The sequence below is a fragment of the Pithys albifrons genome, chromosome 34, assembly GCF_047495875.1.
Source record: "Pithys albifrons albifrons isolate INPA30051 chromosome 34, PitAlb_v1, whole genome shotgun sequence".
In the NCBI taxonomy this organism is placed as follows: Eukaryota; Metazoa; Chordata; class Aves; order Passeriformes; family Thamnophilidae; genus Pithys; species Pithys albifrons.
In genome coordinates, this window is record NC_092491.1 from 1,336,429 (window position 1) to 1,354,050 (window position 17,622).

The 17,622-nt window shown below is 49.8% G+C and overlaps 1 protein-coding gene across 1 annotated transcript in view; it reads right to left on the minus strand.

The window, feature by feature from the left end:
• Nucleotides 1–17,622, minus strand: part of LOC139684170 (zinc finger protein ZFP2-like) — a 152,486-nt gene that overhangs the window by 1,168 nt on the left and 133,696 nt on the right. The window contains 6 exon segments of the mRNA XM_071579771.1: nt 149–175; nt 4,822–4,872; nt 5,610–5,636; nt 9,393–9,734; nt 11,121–11,219; nt 13,680–13,743. Of these exon segments, the coding sequence (XP_071435872.1) occupies nt 149–175; nt 4,822–4,872; nt 5,610–5,636; nt 9,393–9,734; nt 11,121–11,219; nt 13,680–13,743 (610 nt within the window).

Genomic DNA, 17,622 nt, shown 5'->3' on the forward strand with positions numbered 1-17,622 from the left:
TTATGGCTCCAGGGCAAGAAGCAGATGGAAAAAAGTCATCAAACCACCCTTCCCTGGAGTGTGTTCTTCAAACTGGGGCATTGGATGTGTTTCCCAGAGCTGCACTCAGGCTCTGAGGACTCACTTCCATCATCTCCCCTATGCTTACCTTTGAGGGACTGCCGATGTTTGACCCCTGTGGGAAAAGGAAAAAGCAGACAAATGAGGACATTTGCAAAGGCTCAATGGGCGGTTTCAAACAGAGTTTGCCAACTGTGGGAAGATGACTGGGGCAAAACTACATAAAACTGGAATATTCACATTTCAACTGAAGTTATAACAGTGTGGAAATTACAGGGAGAAATGCAGCTGCCACTCCCTGGATGGATTGTGCTCAGCATGGCCACAACCTGTTCCTGGGTGACTCCCCCCACACACAGTCTCTGACCTTAAACACCTGCTAAGGGGGATGAAAGGGAGGGTGGAGCAGAATGGAGCCCCCCTGGCCAGGCTGTGCTGCAATCCCTGCAGGGAGGGGAACTCCATGGTGCCTTGTGGCTGAAAAACATCACAGCAGCTCTCAGCTAAGGGGGAGAGGAGAAGATGTCTTGCTGCTGAACCAGCAAGTGGAAGGAAATCATTCTTCTCAGGTGAATTTGGTTTATTAACATCTCATTGTAATACCAACACACTCCTCCATCCCAGAGTTACCCATCTCCAGGGTATGACCACCCCTCCCTGAGCATGAGCTCTGCATTTTACTGACTGTATCTTTGAGAGTGAAGTGAGAGGATTTTATACCAATCAATACCAAAGTTATGTATGACTGGAGTCACTCAAACTCCACCTAAATGTAAGGAAGTGGTATAAAATTAGGCTAAGACTGGGAAAAAGTCATCTTAACTTCTAGGATCTTTTGATGGGCTGACCCTGCTCTCTCTCGTAGGGACTTTGATTTGGTAAGAACCACACTCTGTGCACACTGAATTATTATCTTGAGCTTTCCTTGGTGATTAGAGTTTGTCTGGGTATTGCTTTGAATGTGTTTTCTCAGTCTGAAACTGTCACCATCAACCCTTGAACGTTAACCTCTCACAACTTCATATTATCATTAGGCATATCAATAAGAAATGTTATCGCTTATTCTGTTAAGTGTGAGTCCCTCAGGGGCACTGACAGTCACCAGCACTGGGGAACACACTCGAATGAAGTGGGGATACCCACAAGGGGACTCTCTTTACTGCTGATGTGTGTCCCTGAACTATTGAGTTGAATCACCCTCCAATCCAGCTGCTCAGTGGAGACTGCCCAAAACAGAACAGTGACAGACTGGTCAGGCTCAGGCTCTGGGCTTTCTGGGGTGCTCACAGAACAATCAAACACAAAGGGATTGAGGAAATCTCCCTGTTCATGTGACACCCAACTCTCTACCCTTGGTGGCACTGAGGCCACCCCCACACTCCCCTATTCCCCCACCACACACACACACTGTTCCCTTAACCAGTTCTGTGCTAATTTCATCAGACTCTTCAAGAGAAAACAAGAAATCAGGGAGTGTGAAGTTAATTGTTTTCAGAGATGGGGCACCTGGCTCCAAGTTGCAACCTCTGAAGTCCAAGGAGGACTAAAACATGTTGTGAGATGAGCTTGGCCTCTCCTTCCTTTTCAAATGGGAACGAGAGGCCAGAGGAATGGCCAGAGCATGAACTGAAAGGGAGATGGGCATTCACAGAGAGGGGCCTCCCAGAAACCAAAGGTGACTTTCCTGCACCAGTTTCCCCTGGAGACACTTGTCAGGCTCACTGGGCCCTCCTGAGCCAGGGGAAGGGGAGCAGGGCTTGCCCAGGGCCTGAGCCCTCACAGCAAAGGGCACATGCAGAACTGATGGGGCAGGACAGGAGTCACTTACACTAAAAATCCTCTCTCTGCTGGGAAAAGGCCCAGCTGCACAACAGGAGTTTGGGCATGGTGTCAAAGCTTCAAACAAAGAAAGGTGGTGGGGAGGGGGGGGGGGGGGTCCTTAAGTGAATTTTTCTCATCCTACCAACACAAAGATTTTGAGAGTTGAAGTGCCAGGACTCTTAGAACAAAGGAGTAGTTGATGACTCCAGATTCCAACCTAATGGTGGGGCAGAGGTAAGAAACACACTCCCAGCACCTGGGAGGGGGAGAGGCTTTTCCTGAGTGCTGCTTCACTTCGTTTTTGGCAACTGCTGGGGAAAGGCCACTGTTTGCTAAGGTGGTGAGAGCTCCTTCTGGCTCTGCTCTTCACCTTCCCCCCTCCATCTCTGGGCACCCTGAGCTTCAGAGAGAGAGAGAGAGAGAGGAGGGTCACAGCTGCTTTGGGACACATTGCAGACCTTATTTTTTTCTTGGGGACTGACTTTGACTGCAAGGAGATTTCTGGGAATTACCACCACTCCTCAACTCCCAGCTTTTCCTTCTTTTGAATAAAGGACAAGGAGAGAGAGAGTCTGCTTTTCTCCCACAGGAAAGGCTCCATCCTGCACCACGTGAGTCACACACTCCCTTGTCTCTGCCTCACTGGGAAAAGACTGAGAATTCTCCTTGCTGCCAGCCCAGATGTGACACTGACACTGCCAATAAATAGAACTGCACCAGGAGGAACCTACAGGTCTTGGAGGTTGGTTTGGTGGTGGTTTTTTTTGGTGCTGCGACAGTAGTTTGCTCTGGTCTCTTTATAGTTATATCTACGTCTATATCTATATCTATATCTATATATCTGTGTAATAATTAAGAACAAGTATCCTTCTTATATATATTTTCTAATTAAAAGCTGGGTTTTTTTAAATTTTATAAGGGACGACGTGGTTATTCAGGAGGAATGCTCTCCTCTGGTTTTAGTAAACATTTCCATTTCCCTCAAACTGAAACATTTATAAATTTATAAGGCCCCCATAGTAAGCACACACCAATATACCCTCTGCACCCATATGCCCTGCTTGCCTTTATACCCCAAGCACCTGAAAATTTTCATTAAAGAACTGCTCTCTACTTTACCTATACTAACTAATGTTATCTCAAAAGATTTTCCCTTGATTTTAGGCAACAGTTCAGCATCATCTTACAGACAGGGCAAGGAATGGCATTATAAGGCCATGGCACTGGAAGTGACCACAGGAGAAGGGTTAAGTGAAAGAAAGTGCACAAGTCAGATGACTCGGAGCAGTTCTGCCACCTGCACAACACAGCACTGGCCACAGGGACACTGACTCAAATGTTGTTTTCAAAGGAGCCACTGAAGGCATTGGCCACTGGGCAGCCAAGGACTGCCAGGTAAACAAAGTCCCAGTCTGGAAATCTCATATTTGAAAAAGTTGTTGCAAACAGGAGAAAGGAGAGTGTTGTGCACTGGTTGGGTTAAAGGACAAGATGGATGTGATTCAATCTCTGATCAGTTTAATCAGCAAGTGGAGAGCCTTGCATGGCTATGGAAGACAGAACTCATAAACCATGACCCAGCTTGGGAAGGGCTGCTCCAAGGGTGACATGTAAAGTGGGGCCACACTGGATGAGCCGACTTATGTCCACAGTGTCAATGGCAATTCAAGAGGGACCAGCCCAGCAAGGCACCTCCTTTCCATATTGGAGTGATGAAAACATTGAGGCAAACCTGGGAGATGGATTCTACCAGTCCATTGCAATCATCAGGTGGGAAAAAATATTTCCTGGTAGGAGTGGAAATTCTCTCTGGTTTCACTGTGAAATCACAGGGGTTCAGGACACTCCCCCTCACAGAGGAAATTCCAGGTGACAGCGGGACCCACTTTACAGCTGCAGAAGTGCAGGGCTGGGCCAAGGAAGAAGAAATCCACTGGGTATTTCATACTCCAGACAGACCCCAAACCAATGGTGTTGCTGAATATGCCAATGGGCTGGTGAAGCAGTTTTCTAAAATGCATCAACCTGGGTGGCATCTGGGATTGTCTAATGTCCTCTGCCAACTGAACAGCATGTGGAGCAGAGGTGGGTGCTGAAAGGGAAAGCCTTTGGCACATCTGCTCACAGAGCTGGGCCAAAGGTGCACACTCAATGCAGGGAAACCCCTAGTGGGTTTTATGTTGCACAGCCTGTCTCAGTAAAATGTGTCCAATTGGAGCAGTGCCTGTAGATACAAGTGATCATTCTAATGCTTGTGCTCATAACTTTGTAGGCATTATGGGATGTGATTGTAGTTATTCAGCTCCTGTTATATCTTTTCAATCACTAAAATCTATTTATATTGTGATTCAAGACTCGTTGCCTACTCTCATGACTAGGACCCTCACACGGGTGATGAAACTCACACTACAAAGACCTGAGGTGTTTGCTGAAACAACCCCAAAAACCGGGACAAAAGACTTTGATTATGGCCCATCACAACATGGAAGAAATACATCACATGAGTGATCTGCAGTGCCACAGGGATAAGGAAACGTTTCTTGCCTCAGCTTTCCATGCTCAGCAGTGGATGAGATGAACCCCTGGCAGGACTCGATCAAGGAGCAATGGCAGGAACTGAGCTCCTCCTGCTCAGCTCAGATTTAAAGAAGAAGGAGCTGCTCCTGCAGGGTAGCAAGATCAGCTTCAGACCCTTTTGCTGAAAGGCCCCAGAGGCCAAAGCAGGAGTGGGAGGTGGGGGCTGCAGTGGGCAGGGCAAGGTGGCTGTCCCTGCTCCCCACAGCTGAGATGGCTCCTGACAAGCACAGGCAGGGCCTTTGGCAGCAAAGGGTAGGCAAAAAACTTCATCAAACAACCCCTGACCGTGTGTTCTTCTGCAAACAGCTCTGTGAGGTGGTTGGATGTGTTTTCCAGATCTACCCTCGAGCTCTGAGGACTCACCTTCATCATCTCCCCTGTACTTACCTTCACGCATATGCTGGTCTAAACGACCTGTGGGAAAAGAAAAAAAAGCAGGTAAGGAGTGGATTTGTCAAGACTTGCTGGGGGATCAAACAGAGTCCACCAACTGTGGGAATCTGACTGGGGGAAAATGAGAGAAAAATGGGATATTCACATTCCCACAGAAGTTATAACAGTACAGACATTGCAGTCTTAAGCTGCACCAAGGGAGGTTTAGGTTAGACATTAGGAACAAGGTCTTTTTAGAGAGGGTGTCTTGGCATTGGAATGGAATGTCCAGGGAGGTGGTTGAGTCACTGTCCCTGGAGGTGTTTAAGAAGAGACTGGATGTGGCACTTGCTGCCATGGTCTAGTTGACAAGGTGGTGTTGGGTCAAAGGTTGGACTCAATAATCTCAGAGGTCTTTTTCCAGACTAATTGGCTCTGGGATACTGTGATAACAATGGTCCAGACATGCTGATTGCAGTTGGTTCTAGTCAACAGTTTCTAACAGCTACACAACATTCAACATTAATTCCATATTCCATATTAACAGGGTGGGATGCTGAGGATGTGGGTGTGTGACCTGGATGGCAGTCACATCACTGGGGTGAGTGTTGTCTGCCAGGCTGCTGAGGTTAATTTATGGCTCCAGGGTGAGAAGCAGATGGAAAAAATCACCACCCTTTCCCAGGATGTGTTCTTCTCCAAACTGGGGGACAGGATGTGTTTCCCAGAGCTGCCCTCAGGCTCTGAGGACTCACTTCCATCCTCTCCCCTATGCTTACCTTTGAGGAACCTCAATTTTTGGAACCCTGTTGTAAAAGAAAAAAGCAGAGAATGAGTACATTTGTCAAGGCTTGCTGGGGGGTCCAAACAGAGTTTGCCAGCTGTGGGAAGATGATGGGGAAAATGGGAGAATAATGGGATATTCCCATTTCAACTGAAGTTATAACAGTGTGGAAATTACAGGGTGAAATGCAGCTGCCACTCCCTGGACAGACTGTGCTCAGCATGGCCACAACCTGTTCCTGGGTGACTCCCCCCACACACAGTCTGTGACCTCAAGCACCTGCTAAGGGGGATGAAAGGGAGGGTGGAGCAGATGGAGCCCCCCTGGGCAGGCTGTGCTGTAATCCCTGCAGGGAGGGGAACTCCTGGTAGCTGAAAGACCTCACAGCAGCTCTCAGCTATGGAATAGAGGGAATGTCTTGCTGCTGAATCAGCAAGTGGGGCACAATCATTCTCCTCACAAGAAATTAGTTCATTATCATCACACTGCAATACCAACACAGCTCTGTATCCCTGAGTTACCCATCCCCAAGGTATGACCCCCTCTTCCTGAGCATGTGCTTTATATTTTATTATTTATCCATTTTGGGAGTGAAGTGAGAGGATTTAATACCAATCAATACCAAAGTTATGTATGACTGAAGAAACTCAAACTCCACCTAAATGTAAACAATTACTATAAAATCAGGCTAAGATGGGGAAAAAGTCAGGGAAAACTCCACTGGAACTCCTGGGATCCTTTGACTGGCTGACCCTGCTCTCTCCCATAGGGACGTTGATTTGGTAAGAACCACACTCTGTGCACACTGAATTATTTTCTTGAGCTCTCCTTGTTTATTGGAGCTCGTCTGGGTATTGCTTTGAATATGGTTCTGCAGTCAGGGGCTGTCACCAACAGTGCTTGAACCTGAACCTCTTACAACTTTAAATTATCAGTGTAAATATTAATAAGAAGTGTTATTGTTTATTCTGTTAAGTGGGAGTCCCTTAGGGGCACAGGCAGCCACCAGCAGTGGGGAACACACTCAAATGAAGTGGGAATACCCAGGAGGGGACTCTCTTTACTGCTGACCTGTGTTCCTGAACTGTTCTGTTGAACCACCCTCTGATCCATCATTTGCTCAGTGGAGACTGCCCATAACAGGTCAGTGACTGACTGGTGGGGTACAAGGCTCTGGGCATTACTGGGGTACTGACAGACCAATCAAACACAAAGGGATTGAGGAAATCTCCCCTTTCATGTGACACCCAAGTCTCTACCCTTGGTGACACTGATGTCACCCCCACACTCCCCTATTCCCCGACCACACACACACTTCCTGTTCCCTTAACCAGTTCTGTTTTCGTTTCATCAGAGTCTTCAAGAGAAAACAGGAAATCAGAGGGTGTGTTGTTATTGTTTCCCAGACATGGGGCACGTGGCTCCAAGTGCAACCTCTGAGGTCAAGGGAGAAATTAAAGCTCCTCTAAGACGAACTCAGCCTCTCCTTCCTTTTCAGATGGGAAAGAGAAGGCAGAGGAAAGTGCAGAGCATGGGCTGAAAGGGAGATGGGCATTCACAGGAGGGGGCTCCCAGAAACCAAAGGTAACTTTCCTGCACCAGTTTCCCCTGGAGACACTTGTCAGGCTCACTGGGCCCTCCTGAGCCAGGGGAAGGGGAGCAGGGCTTGTCCAGGGCCTGAGCCCTTACAGCAAAGGGGATGTGCAGAACTGACGGGGCAGGACAGGAGTCACTTAGACTAAAACCCTCTGTCTGCTGGGAAAAGGCCCAGCTGCACGACAGGGCTTTGGGCATGGCCATCACAAGCCTTCCCCCAGGGGAGAGCATGGCCCTGCAAACAGGGCACCCAAAGGCACAGCTGCAGGGAAAGAGCTTGCCTGACATGCCAGGGAGGATGGCACTGAGCACAGTCCAGCCTGTCCCAGTGTCCTCTGGCACAGCCCCTGGCTTGGCCCAGCCTGGCACACTGTTCCTCTGGGCACCCTCCTTCCAGTGCCCACGTGCACTGGGACATCTGCCTGGGGACACTGCTGGGACAAAACACCTGCTGGAGCCCTTTTGTAGGGAAACCTGGGTGTGGCCAGGTCTGGGAACAGTTCAAATGCCAACAGGAGCCTCTGCCAAGGTTCCCAACACAGCCTGGTCAGTTGGGCTCTGTCAGTGCCCAGATGTGTCTGTCACAGCCACATCTGCCATGGCTTCATGAGCTGCAGTTCCTCCCTCACTTCTGTGCCCATGGTGCTCCTTCCCTGGGTGTTTGTCAGCCCTTGTGGGACCTCTGCAGGTGCAGATGGAGCTGCAGGCACAGGTCTCAGGAGATGTGAGTGGGGTGAGCTCAGGAGAGCTGTGAGGGAAGGCTCAGTCCTGCCTTGTCATGAGCAATGGTTTCCTGGTGCTGGTTTGGGCCCTTGGCCAGGACAGTCTGCCACAGGTTCTGCAGGCTTGGCAGGGCCCTGCTCCAGCTGCCACCCAGGAGGGAAAACCAAGTCCCCAGAGGCACCCCAGAAAGGGCTGAGCATGGCTGTGCCCTCCACCACCACAGAGCTGGGACACCTGGAACTGGACTGGGGACATGGGGCCTCTCCCCAGCCATGGCTGCAGGGACAGAGATCTCTGGAGAGGCCCTTACCAAGATAGGAGGCACCACTGACACTTCTGGGAAAAAACATCCAGCTCTGATGAATGAGCTCCACTGAAAACTTGGGGAAGGATGAGAGCAGTGGAGGCAGAGGAAGGGACCCTTCTAATTCACCACTGGAAAAGTCCACCAATCCCATCCTCTTTCCTCCTCTTGCTTCTGGATACCATGGTACATCCAAGCTCTCATCTGCATGTGGAGGCATCTCCTTTCTGCTTCTGAATGAGAGATGAGGAGATAAAAAGCTACTACTTGCAGAAGAGCTCAGAGTTAGAAAGCTCTAATGTTTCTATGGGCCAGAGCCAGACTCCACTTGGTATTTCATCCTGCTTGTCAGGCCAGTCTCACAAGGAGCTGAGAAATGATCCCTTGCAGTCAAAGAGTGAAACAAGACTCCAGAAGTGACATGTAAACCCCTCAGCCACTTCACCTGAGCCTTTCTGTTGAGAGCCTTCCTCTACCAAGCACAAGGAGCAATCACTGCCAGAGCAGGTTCTGCAGAGAACTTTTTTACAGGGATTGAGCTCCCATGGCCTCACTTCTGAAAACATGAGGTCCTGTGAAACAGGAGCCCTTACCTTGATGTGTCAGAAAAACACCAGCAGCCAATGTGAGAAAGAAAAAAGTGAGGACTGTCCAGAACGCAGGAAAAAGTGGAGACAAACGTGGAAATGCAGCACCTTTGGAAAGAAAATATCTGAGTGTCAGCCCCAGTCTCTTTGCAGCTTTACTAATCTGTTCTTGCCTGCTCCCTTTCACCACACAACGCAGCTGCCTTCCAACATGCAGTGCAGGCTCTGTGTCTCCTGCAAGATTCAGCTTTAAAGCTCCTTCCTTGGCTCAAACTACAAGGGCTGCCATGACCCTCATGGGCTGGTCAGATCACCAGTTCCCCCATTGTCTCCTGGGTGGTGGCACAGGGTTAAATGTTCTTGGCTCCTTACAGAGCTCTCAGTGACTCAGAAATATCCCATGGATCAAAAAGCAGGTGCCATGTGGCCCACGGGCTGCTTTGAGGGGGGAGGTGACATGTTGGGTCATATGAGGGCCATCAGCTGGGGGACAGTGACCTTTCAGAGAGCTCCTTTCCCTCTCTGAGAGCTTTCCCCTTTACTCCCACTGCCCCAGGAAGTTTCCAACCTGCAATGCTGAGCTTGGTGGCTGTATCAGAGCTCCAGTCCTTGGATATCACCATGCAATTGTAGATTCCTTCATCTGCTGGCTGGACATTCTTCAATGTCAGGGACACGTTCCCAGTGGCAAATCCATCTCCTGGCACTGATGCCCGCCCAAGGTATTTCTGCTCTGGTTCACCACCAGACTGCCTGTATCTGTAGATATCCTCTCTCTGCCCCTCTGTGGTTTTTCCCCATTCCACTTCAAGGTTGCCCAGTGGCTTTGTGGAAGAGATGGTGCACGGAAGGATTGTATCCTGGCCAACAATCCCCACTACCTTCTGGGGAGATGTGACCTCAAAATTTGCTGTGGAAACCAAAGTTGAGTGAACACCAGGCAAAAATCAATCAGAAAATCAGAGAATCATAGAATAAACTGAGTTGAAAGGGAAGCACAAGGATCATTGAGTCTGATTCCTGGCCCTGCACAGGACCCTCTCAAAGACTCACATCATGGGCCCCAAAGTATCATCCAAACACTTGAGCTCTGGCAGCCTTTGTGCTGTGTCCATTGCCCTGGGGAATCTGTTCAGTGCCCAACCACCCTCTGAGGAATAAACATTTTTCTAATTTTCAACATAAACCTCCCTGACACAGCACCAGACCCTTCCCTGGGTGTTGTCCCTGGTCCAGACAGAGCAGAGCTCAGTGCCTGCCCCTCCTCTGCCCCTCCTGAGGAAGTTGTACGTGAAATGAGATCTTCCTTCAGTCTCTTCTTCTGCAGCTGAACACACCAAGTGCCCTCAGCTGCTCCTCACACTCATTCCCTCAAGGCCCTTCCCCATCACCATGTCCCCTCTTTGGATACTCTCCAGGGGCTTAATATCTTCCTCATAAAATGTGTCCCAAAACTGCCCACAATATTACTGGCATGAAGGACACAGATGGGTGGGATAGAAATTTTTCCCTCTTACAGAGAACAGGGAAAAACTGAAAGCTACAAATGTTCAATAATATTTTTGCTCCCTTCTGTTAATGCACCTTCAGGCCATGAGACCATAGATCATCAAAAAAGATGAGAAAAAAATGAAAAAAGTCCAAGATATTTTTAGGGAAAATGGTCAATTTGAAAAACTTAGAAAAGGAGAATTAATGATTTGATAAAAATGGTCCACACCTTTACTACTGTTTTTATAAAACAGAGGTTCATTTTGATTTGGAGCATTCACTCACTGACTTTCTACTTACCTTCTTTTCTGGGAGGCAAAATGGGAACTGGGGACACTGGAAAGCCCAAAATAATAGAGGAGATTGAGAAACCAGACTGATACAAGTTGTACAGGATGGGATTGTTTGGCAAAAGATAAAAACTATAAAACACAAGAGCATGTCTGGAGCCATTTCCTGCAGCTCCCCAGCCTGCCTGGCCCCTTGGCAGCCCTGTGCCACCAGCAGAGGGGCAGCTGTGCCAATGCAAACTGCCCCAGCAGGCAGAGAAAGGCTCTTGGTGCTGGGGCAGGGCTGGACATGGCAGAGCTGCCTTGGCTTGGGGCTGCCCTGGCCCCACCAAGGGACACAAACTGCGGCTGCAACGGGCTGGATTCCCCAACAGCAGAGGGGCAGGGCAGCTTGGGCTCTCCTGGAGTTCCAATCAGGCCTTCTCAGGAGACCAGGACCCTCAGCTGGAGCACTTCTGATCACCTGCAGACTGGAATCCCCCAGACAGGAGCAGGACACCCCATGGAAGTGTTACCTGAGCGATGGATGGCCGGGAGCAGGGCCAGAGCCAACAGGAGCCACCTCCTCTGGTCCATCCCTGCAGTCACAGAGGTGGGATGATCCCCCAGCTGAGCTGGAACAGGCACAGAAGGGAAGTGCACAAATGAGGGAAATCCTGTCCCAAACCTCTCTGGTCTCTCTCACCTGGCCCTTGCCATCAGCTGCTACTTCTGAAGGTGCCAAGTGGTCAAACAGATGAGTTCAGACATCAAGAAAAACCTGTGCCTTTCCAGAGATCTGAATTACCCCTGCATCTTCTGGGAATCGCTCCCAGGAAGTTGTGAGAGGGGATGAAAGAGGGAACATTCAACCCAGCCCCCACTGCCTGCTGTGAGATTTGATGGACACCTTAATTAACACACCAGCTTGAATCTCTGGTCTGGGTTGCACAAGTCTCTCTGTCCATACTCTGAGATAGGGGAAAAGGAGGAAAAAACAGTTTCCCCTCTCCCATGCCTGTGTTTGGAGGATGGAGAATCCCTGGTGTTTGCTCTGCTGCAGTTCCTGCTCCCTGAGAGCCCTCAGGCTGCAGAGTGACAGTGCATCAGCTCCAGCACAAACCTGGAATCATTTAGGGAGCTGCACCAGGCTCAGCTTTGCTGCATGGCACTAAAGATCCTGCCCTTCCCTGGCTCTCCCTGTGCACTTTGGCATTTCCAGGATGTGGCTGACAGTCCTTATCTCAGTCCCCATAGCAACACTCCTGGTGTGATATCTCTATTACTTTATTAGTGTTCAATGTTCCATGTTTAGTGGGCAGTGAGGAAGGTGGGGCATCCTGATGCCTTCCAAGCAGGAGTCCATCACCCTGCACTGCAGTGTCTGGATACATCCCTAATTCCCAGAGAAGGTGCCCTGCCAGTCTCACAGCTACATCTGATGGGACTAAACCAGATGCTGTTGGAAGAGGCCTGGTGGTGGATCAAAGCAGACATCAGTAATACCTTATTCTGGATTAATTCTTGTCCTGGGATGTCCTGCCATGTTTGCCCAGCTGGGTAAGCACAAGTGGAGTGACAGGGAAAGTGTTTAATCATATATTGTCCCTGTCACTTCATAAAGAGAGACAGGAACTCCTGGAGAGATTTCATCCAATTCACCACAGACCATAATGATGGGGATTCATCTCTACTCTGAGACTTTTTCCTCTGAGCTGGTTGTTCTGAGCTCTATTTATGGCACATGGAGATGAATGGTCTCTATGAAGTCTCTGTTCTGATATAGGACGGGATAATTTTTTTTTCAAAGTAGCATGTCCTGTGCAGTGTTTTGGATTCTGGGTGAGAATAATGTTGATAACACATTAATGTTTTTGTTGTTGCTCACTTGTGTTCATCCCAAGTGAAGGACTTTTCAGTGTCTCAGGCTTGGACAGGGAAGAGCTGCACAAGAAGCTGGGGGGAAGATGGCCAGGACAGATGTCCTACTTTACCTCAAGTCCCTGACCCAAGGGGGTCCCTGGGCCCAACAGCCCTTTCCAGAGGGGCAATACCACCCTTGTCTCCTGCTCTGCAGCCTCCCCTTCCAAGTCATTCCAGGACAGCACAGCCAGCTCTTTGTGTCAGCAGAACCATCCTTGGGGAAACACACACCAGACCCAGATGGCCACGGGGTATCTCAGCTTTCCCCCCAGATGACCATTCCCTGTCACTGTTATCTCCTCTCTGACCCCACTGGGACCAGCCGTGCTGCTGATGCCCCAGTTCGCTGCCACCTGCACCTGAGCAGATGTGGGGCATGAGAAGAGCTGGCTGGGCCCTGTGTGCACAGCTGGGATGGGGGGAAGAGAGAGGTTCCTTTCCACCCCCAGTGCAGCACCACACTCACCATTTGTTCAGGAGAGAAAGAAATAAAAGACACCTGCTTACCTGCCTCAGTCAGCAAAGGTGAGCACTGACATGGGACAGCTGTTTTTCCTCCTCCAGAGAAATTTCCACCAGCAGAAGGGAAGGAAAATAAACAAAAGAATCAACTTCTGAATTTTAAATGTAGCATTTCTTGGCTGAGAAATCACTTTGCTCTCTGGAGGTCACGTCTCCTCTGCCAGACTGAGGGCTCTGTGTTGGTGCTGTAGGGCCTTGGGTGCAAATGGATCTTCGATGTTATGGAGAGGTTTAAGGCAAGCAGAGATCCTGCTCAGTGACCACAAAGTGGGCCTTAGTTCAGAATTAGAGTTGGATTTTACCTGATGAGAGGTAAGGACGATCTCCACATCTTCAGTCTGTGGATCAAAGGTGACTGTGATCAGTTCCTGAAGGGATTAACTTTGAACAGTGAAACTGCAATGAAGAAAGAAACAGTAAAGATTAACTCAGGGTGTGTCTGTGCCTGTCATTCTTCTCCAAAACTGATGTTTTGTTGCCAGTTGACATAGGGAATGAGAGTGGGTTTTTATGGGACTTGAGAGACCCTTTCAGAGAAATCAGCTTGAAATGGGAGGAATTCTGCTTTTCAAGAAGGCAGCAAGAACAGCCCCTGCATCAGGGTGCAATTTCAGCCTCATGTTAACATGTGATTTCCCAAAATCACTCACCTATCTTCAGGACACAGTAGGTGGCTGCAGCCATGAGAAAGAGGAGGGAGATGGTCACCAGTCCCTTAAAGAGGCACAGTGAGAAGGTCTGGAGGCCCAGGGAATAGGTAGCTGGGGGCACAGAAGCTGCCAGGGAAGAAGGGGCATGATGTGCAGAGGAAGCAGAGAGCAGGGCATGCCCATAGAGCCAAGTGAGATCCTGGCTGATGAACCTCACAATGTGCTGGTGTTATACGTAAAATTGACTGAATTATTGAGGCCAACACTCAAAACTTAATTTTTAGTAATTTATTGCAGCAACAATAGACAAATGATCCACCACAGCAACCACTAGACAAATAAGCAAACAGGACATCCTAGGAAATGCCCTGGGCGACCAGCATGGGAGCCTAGTGCTCCCAGCTAGCTCGCAAAGACCACAGCTCACAGACTTGGTTTTTATAGATTATAATAGTCCCCTTTTATAGCCAGTTCCTCTTATCTTTGGCTGGTGATCGATGCTCGTGATTGATGTTGTGGAAACAACAAGCCGGTGGCCAGTTCCTCTTTTTAATCCGGGTTTTTCTATTTTTGTCTATTTCTTGGCTTCATCTGTCTTGTGATCGATGTCCTTCTTTTTAGGCGACTGTACGGTGGTCCCAAAATAATTTCAGGCATGTACAGTTTACGTCTTCTTATTAATTTTAATCCTACATGGAAACTCTACACCTCCTAATAGAAATCATAAAGTATAAGGCTTCTATATAAGACCAAGATGAAATCATCACAAGACACAACAGGGGAATTTTTCCAAGCCTTGTGGTTTGGCTTTGTGGTTACCCAGTTAACAATTTTTAGCATACACAAAATACATTTAAAGAAGTACTTGGTTCTGCATTCAGGCCTTGCAAGTTTCTTAAAAGTGGCGGAGCTTTAATTACAATGATATGACAAACTTTGCTTTACTAAAACCAATGCAAAAACTTTATATCAAATCATCAACTCAATTTAACAAGGAAATTTTATATTGATCACCTATTTATTACAAGGAGGGCTCTGGGTCCAGAGGGTGTGGAAGGGAAAATGGAATAGTCCTGAGGGCATCCGACAGAAATTGCCCCTGGGGGGACCCTTTGTCTCAAGCCCATCTCTCCTGTCCTGTCCACACTTCTCCCATTTGCCCACACCATTTGCCCCCAGGGCAGAGCGGGCTCTGAAGGTGCCTGAGCCAGCTCATTCGGGCAGTGGCTCCACGGCCCCTCTGGGGCTGTCAGAGAGGGGCTGTCCCACCATCCTTTGGCCTTCTGGGGCTTCCTTGCTCTGACTGTGCAAGAGACACAGTGAGGCAAGAGCAGCAGCACTGCAGCTCCTGGCACCTCCCTGTGGCCAGTGTGGCCCCAGAGCTGGGCTGTGCCACAAGACGACAGCTCCTCTCATGCCCAGGAGCCTGGCCCTTGGAGCTGTACCCCCTGGGGGCCATCCTGCCCCCTTCAGCCCTCAGCCCCACCAGAGGCTGGAGCAGAGCCCTGCCACAGCCCCCCAGGGCTCCTCCAGCCTGGCCCCACCACTCAGCCAGCCCCGGGGCAGCTCCAGGGCCCGCAGAGGGGCCGGGAAGGGCTGGGGAGGGTCCTGAGCGGAGCAGGGCTGGCAGAGATGCTGAGCAGGGAAAATCAGCTCTGCCTGTTTGGAGGGACAAAGAGGAGAGACGACATAAAACATGGTTTCTGTTAAGCCTGAGCAAACTGATGCATTTGATGTCATTGAAGGGCAGAGGCCGGGCTGTGCAGTGTGGGGAAAGGCAAGGGATGTCCTGGGAGTGCGCTGGGCTGTGTGAGCACAGGGCTCTGGGACACAGCCTGGGCACCAGAGATGTCCTGAGGGGACATGAGGGAAAAGTGGGGCCTGGAGACACCCTGAGCCTTTTGCCTGAGTCTTTTTCTCTAAGGCCAAAGTGTTTTGTGTAAAGCCTTTTGCCTGGAACATTTTCCCCGAGGCAATTTGGCTGCATTGTTTTTCTCAAGGCATTTTGTCCAAAGCCTTGTTTGCATTGTTTGCAAGGCCTTTTTTCTGAGGGGTTTTGCCTGAGGAATTTGGGCAGAGGTATTTTGGCCCAGGTGTCCATTTTCTTCTTCACCTTAGCAGAGTTTTGTCTCCTCACCATCATGTGCTGGGACACCATCTGCAAACCCCTGCACTATGGGACCCTCCTGGGCAGCAGAGCTTGTGCCCACATGGCAGCAGCTGCCTGGGCCAGTGGCTTTCTCAATGCTCTGCTGCACACAGCCAGTACATTTTCCCTGCCCCTGTGCCATGGCAATGCCCTGGGCCAGTTCTTCTGCGAAATCCCACACATCCTTAAGCTCTCCTGCTCACACTCCAACCTCAGGGAACTTGGGCTAATTGTGGTTAGTTTATCTTTAGCCTCAGGTTGTTTTGTTTGCATTGTTTTCTCCTCTGGGCCATGCTGAGGGTCCCCTCTGAGCAGGGACTGCACAAAGTCTTTTCCATGTGCCTCCCTCACCTGGCCGGGAGCTCCTTGTTTATCAGCACTGCCATGTTTGACTACCTGAAGCCTCCCTCAATCTCTTTCCCATCCCTGGATCTTCTGGTTGCAGTTCTGTACTCGGTGCTGCCTCCAGCTCTGAACCCCTTCATCCACAGCCTGAGGAACCAGGAGTTCAAGGATGCCCTGAGGAATTTGGTTACTTTATGCTCTTCAGAAACTTCAAATTTCCTGTTTTCTTCTGCATAGCATTCAGAATGGAACTCATGACAGGCCCATCCTGCCTTTTTAGGTTTTTGTTGAGTGTCATTGGGTTCATCTTGTCATAGTATTGTGCACACTGAAATTTGATAATAAACTCCCTTCTAATCTTGTGTCTCTCTACTGAGTTTGACCCAGAGAGTGTCTAAATGAAGACTACTGCTCCCTGAGCAATTAAACAAAATAAAGGATCCTTTTGCAACTTACTTGATTCTTCTTCCTTGAGGTTCATAAGGGCACTGCAGGACAGTGTGTGCTGGCAGAGGGGAGGGGGAAGAGAGTCCCAGCACAGCAGCACTGCCAGGGAGCACCTGCACGTGGTCTTTCCAGAGCTGCCATTTCCACTTCCACACTCTCCTTCCCAGCCCTTCTGTTGGTGCCAGGCCTGAGTGCTCTGCCAGCTTGGTCACATCCTGCTGCGTGTCCATCCTGGCATCACAGGCAGGGACAGGCCATGGGCACAGCTGGGACACAGCTGGGCTCCACAGCAGAAGTTCTATCAGGAAAGGGTATCTCCTGAGCGCAGGGCAGGAGGCCTTCACTCTTCCTCCAAAGTCACTGTCAGGAATGTGCCCAAGGAAGCTCCCTGGCAAAGCAAATCCCAGTGCCAGCTGCAGAGTGTGAGTGTGCAGGGTGGGGGCACGCTGCATTTTGCTTGCACAGCCAGACCTGCTGGGATGGACCAGAAGGGTCAGCAGAGCAGGGTCTGGGCTGTGTCTTTGTTCCATGGGCAGCCTGAGAAGGTGCTCCTGGGCAGGTGACCCAGCAACTGCCATTCCCAGCACTGGCCTCTCACCCCACCTGCAAGAAGTTGGTTGTTCCTCCGTGGAGGGACATTAAATAACCAGGTCAGAAGTCCGTGTTTGTTTTGTACTGAGCTGACTTCGACTTGTGAATTGTGTGTGTGCAGGGAGATGAACCTCAGAGTAGAAACACTATCAGCTATTCCTGGGAGTGGGACAGGTAGTGTTGCGAGGCCACTTCACTTTGAGAGTCACGTCCCCTGGGAAACGCTCTGGATGCAGCACAGGATGTGCTTCTGAGCACAGAACACCCCCTGTCCATCCCTCAGGCCTTGAGGCATCTCAGACAGGGGCAGAGCAGGTGACACCACGCAGGACTGAGGTGCCCCCAGACCCTGTCAGTGGCAGCAGGAGCCCAGGGAGATGCTGTACCTGCTAACAGGAACGGTCTGTGTGT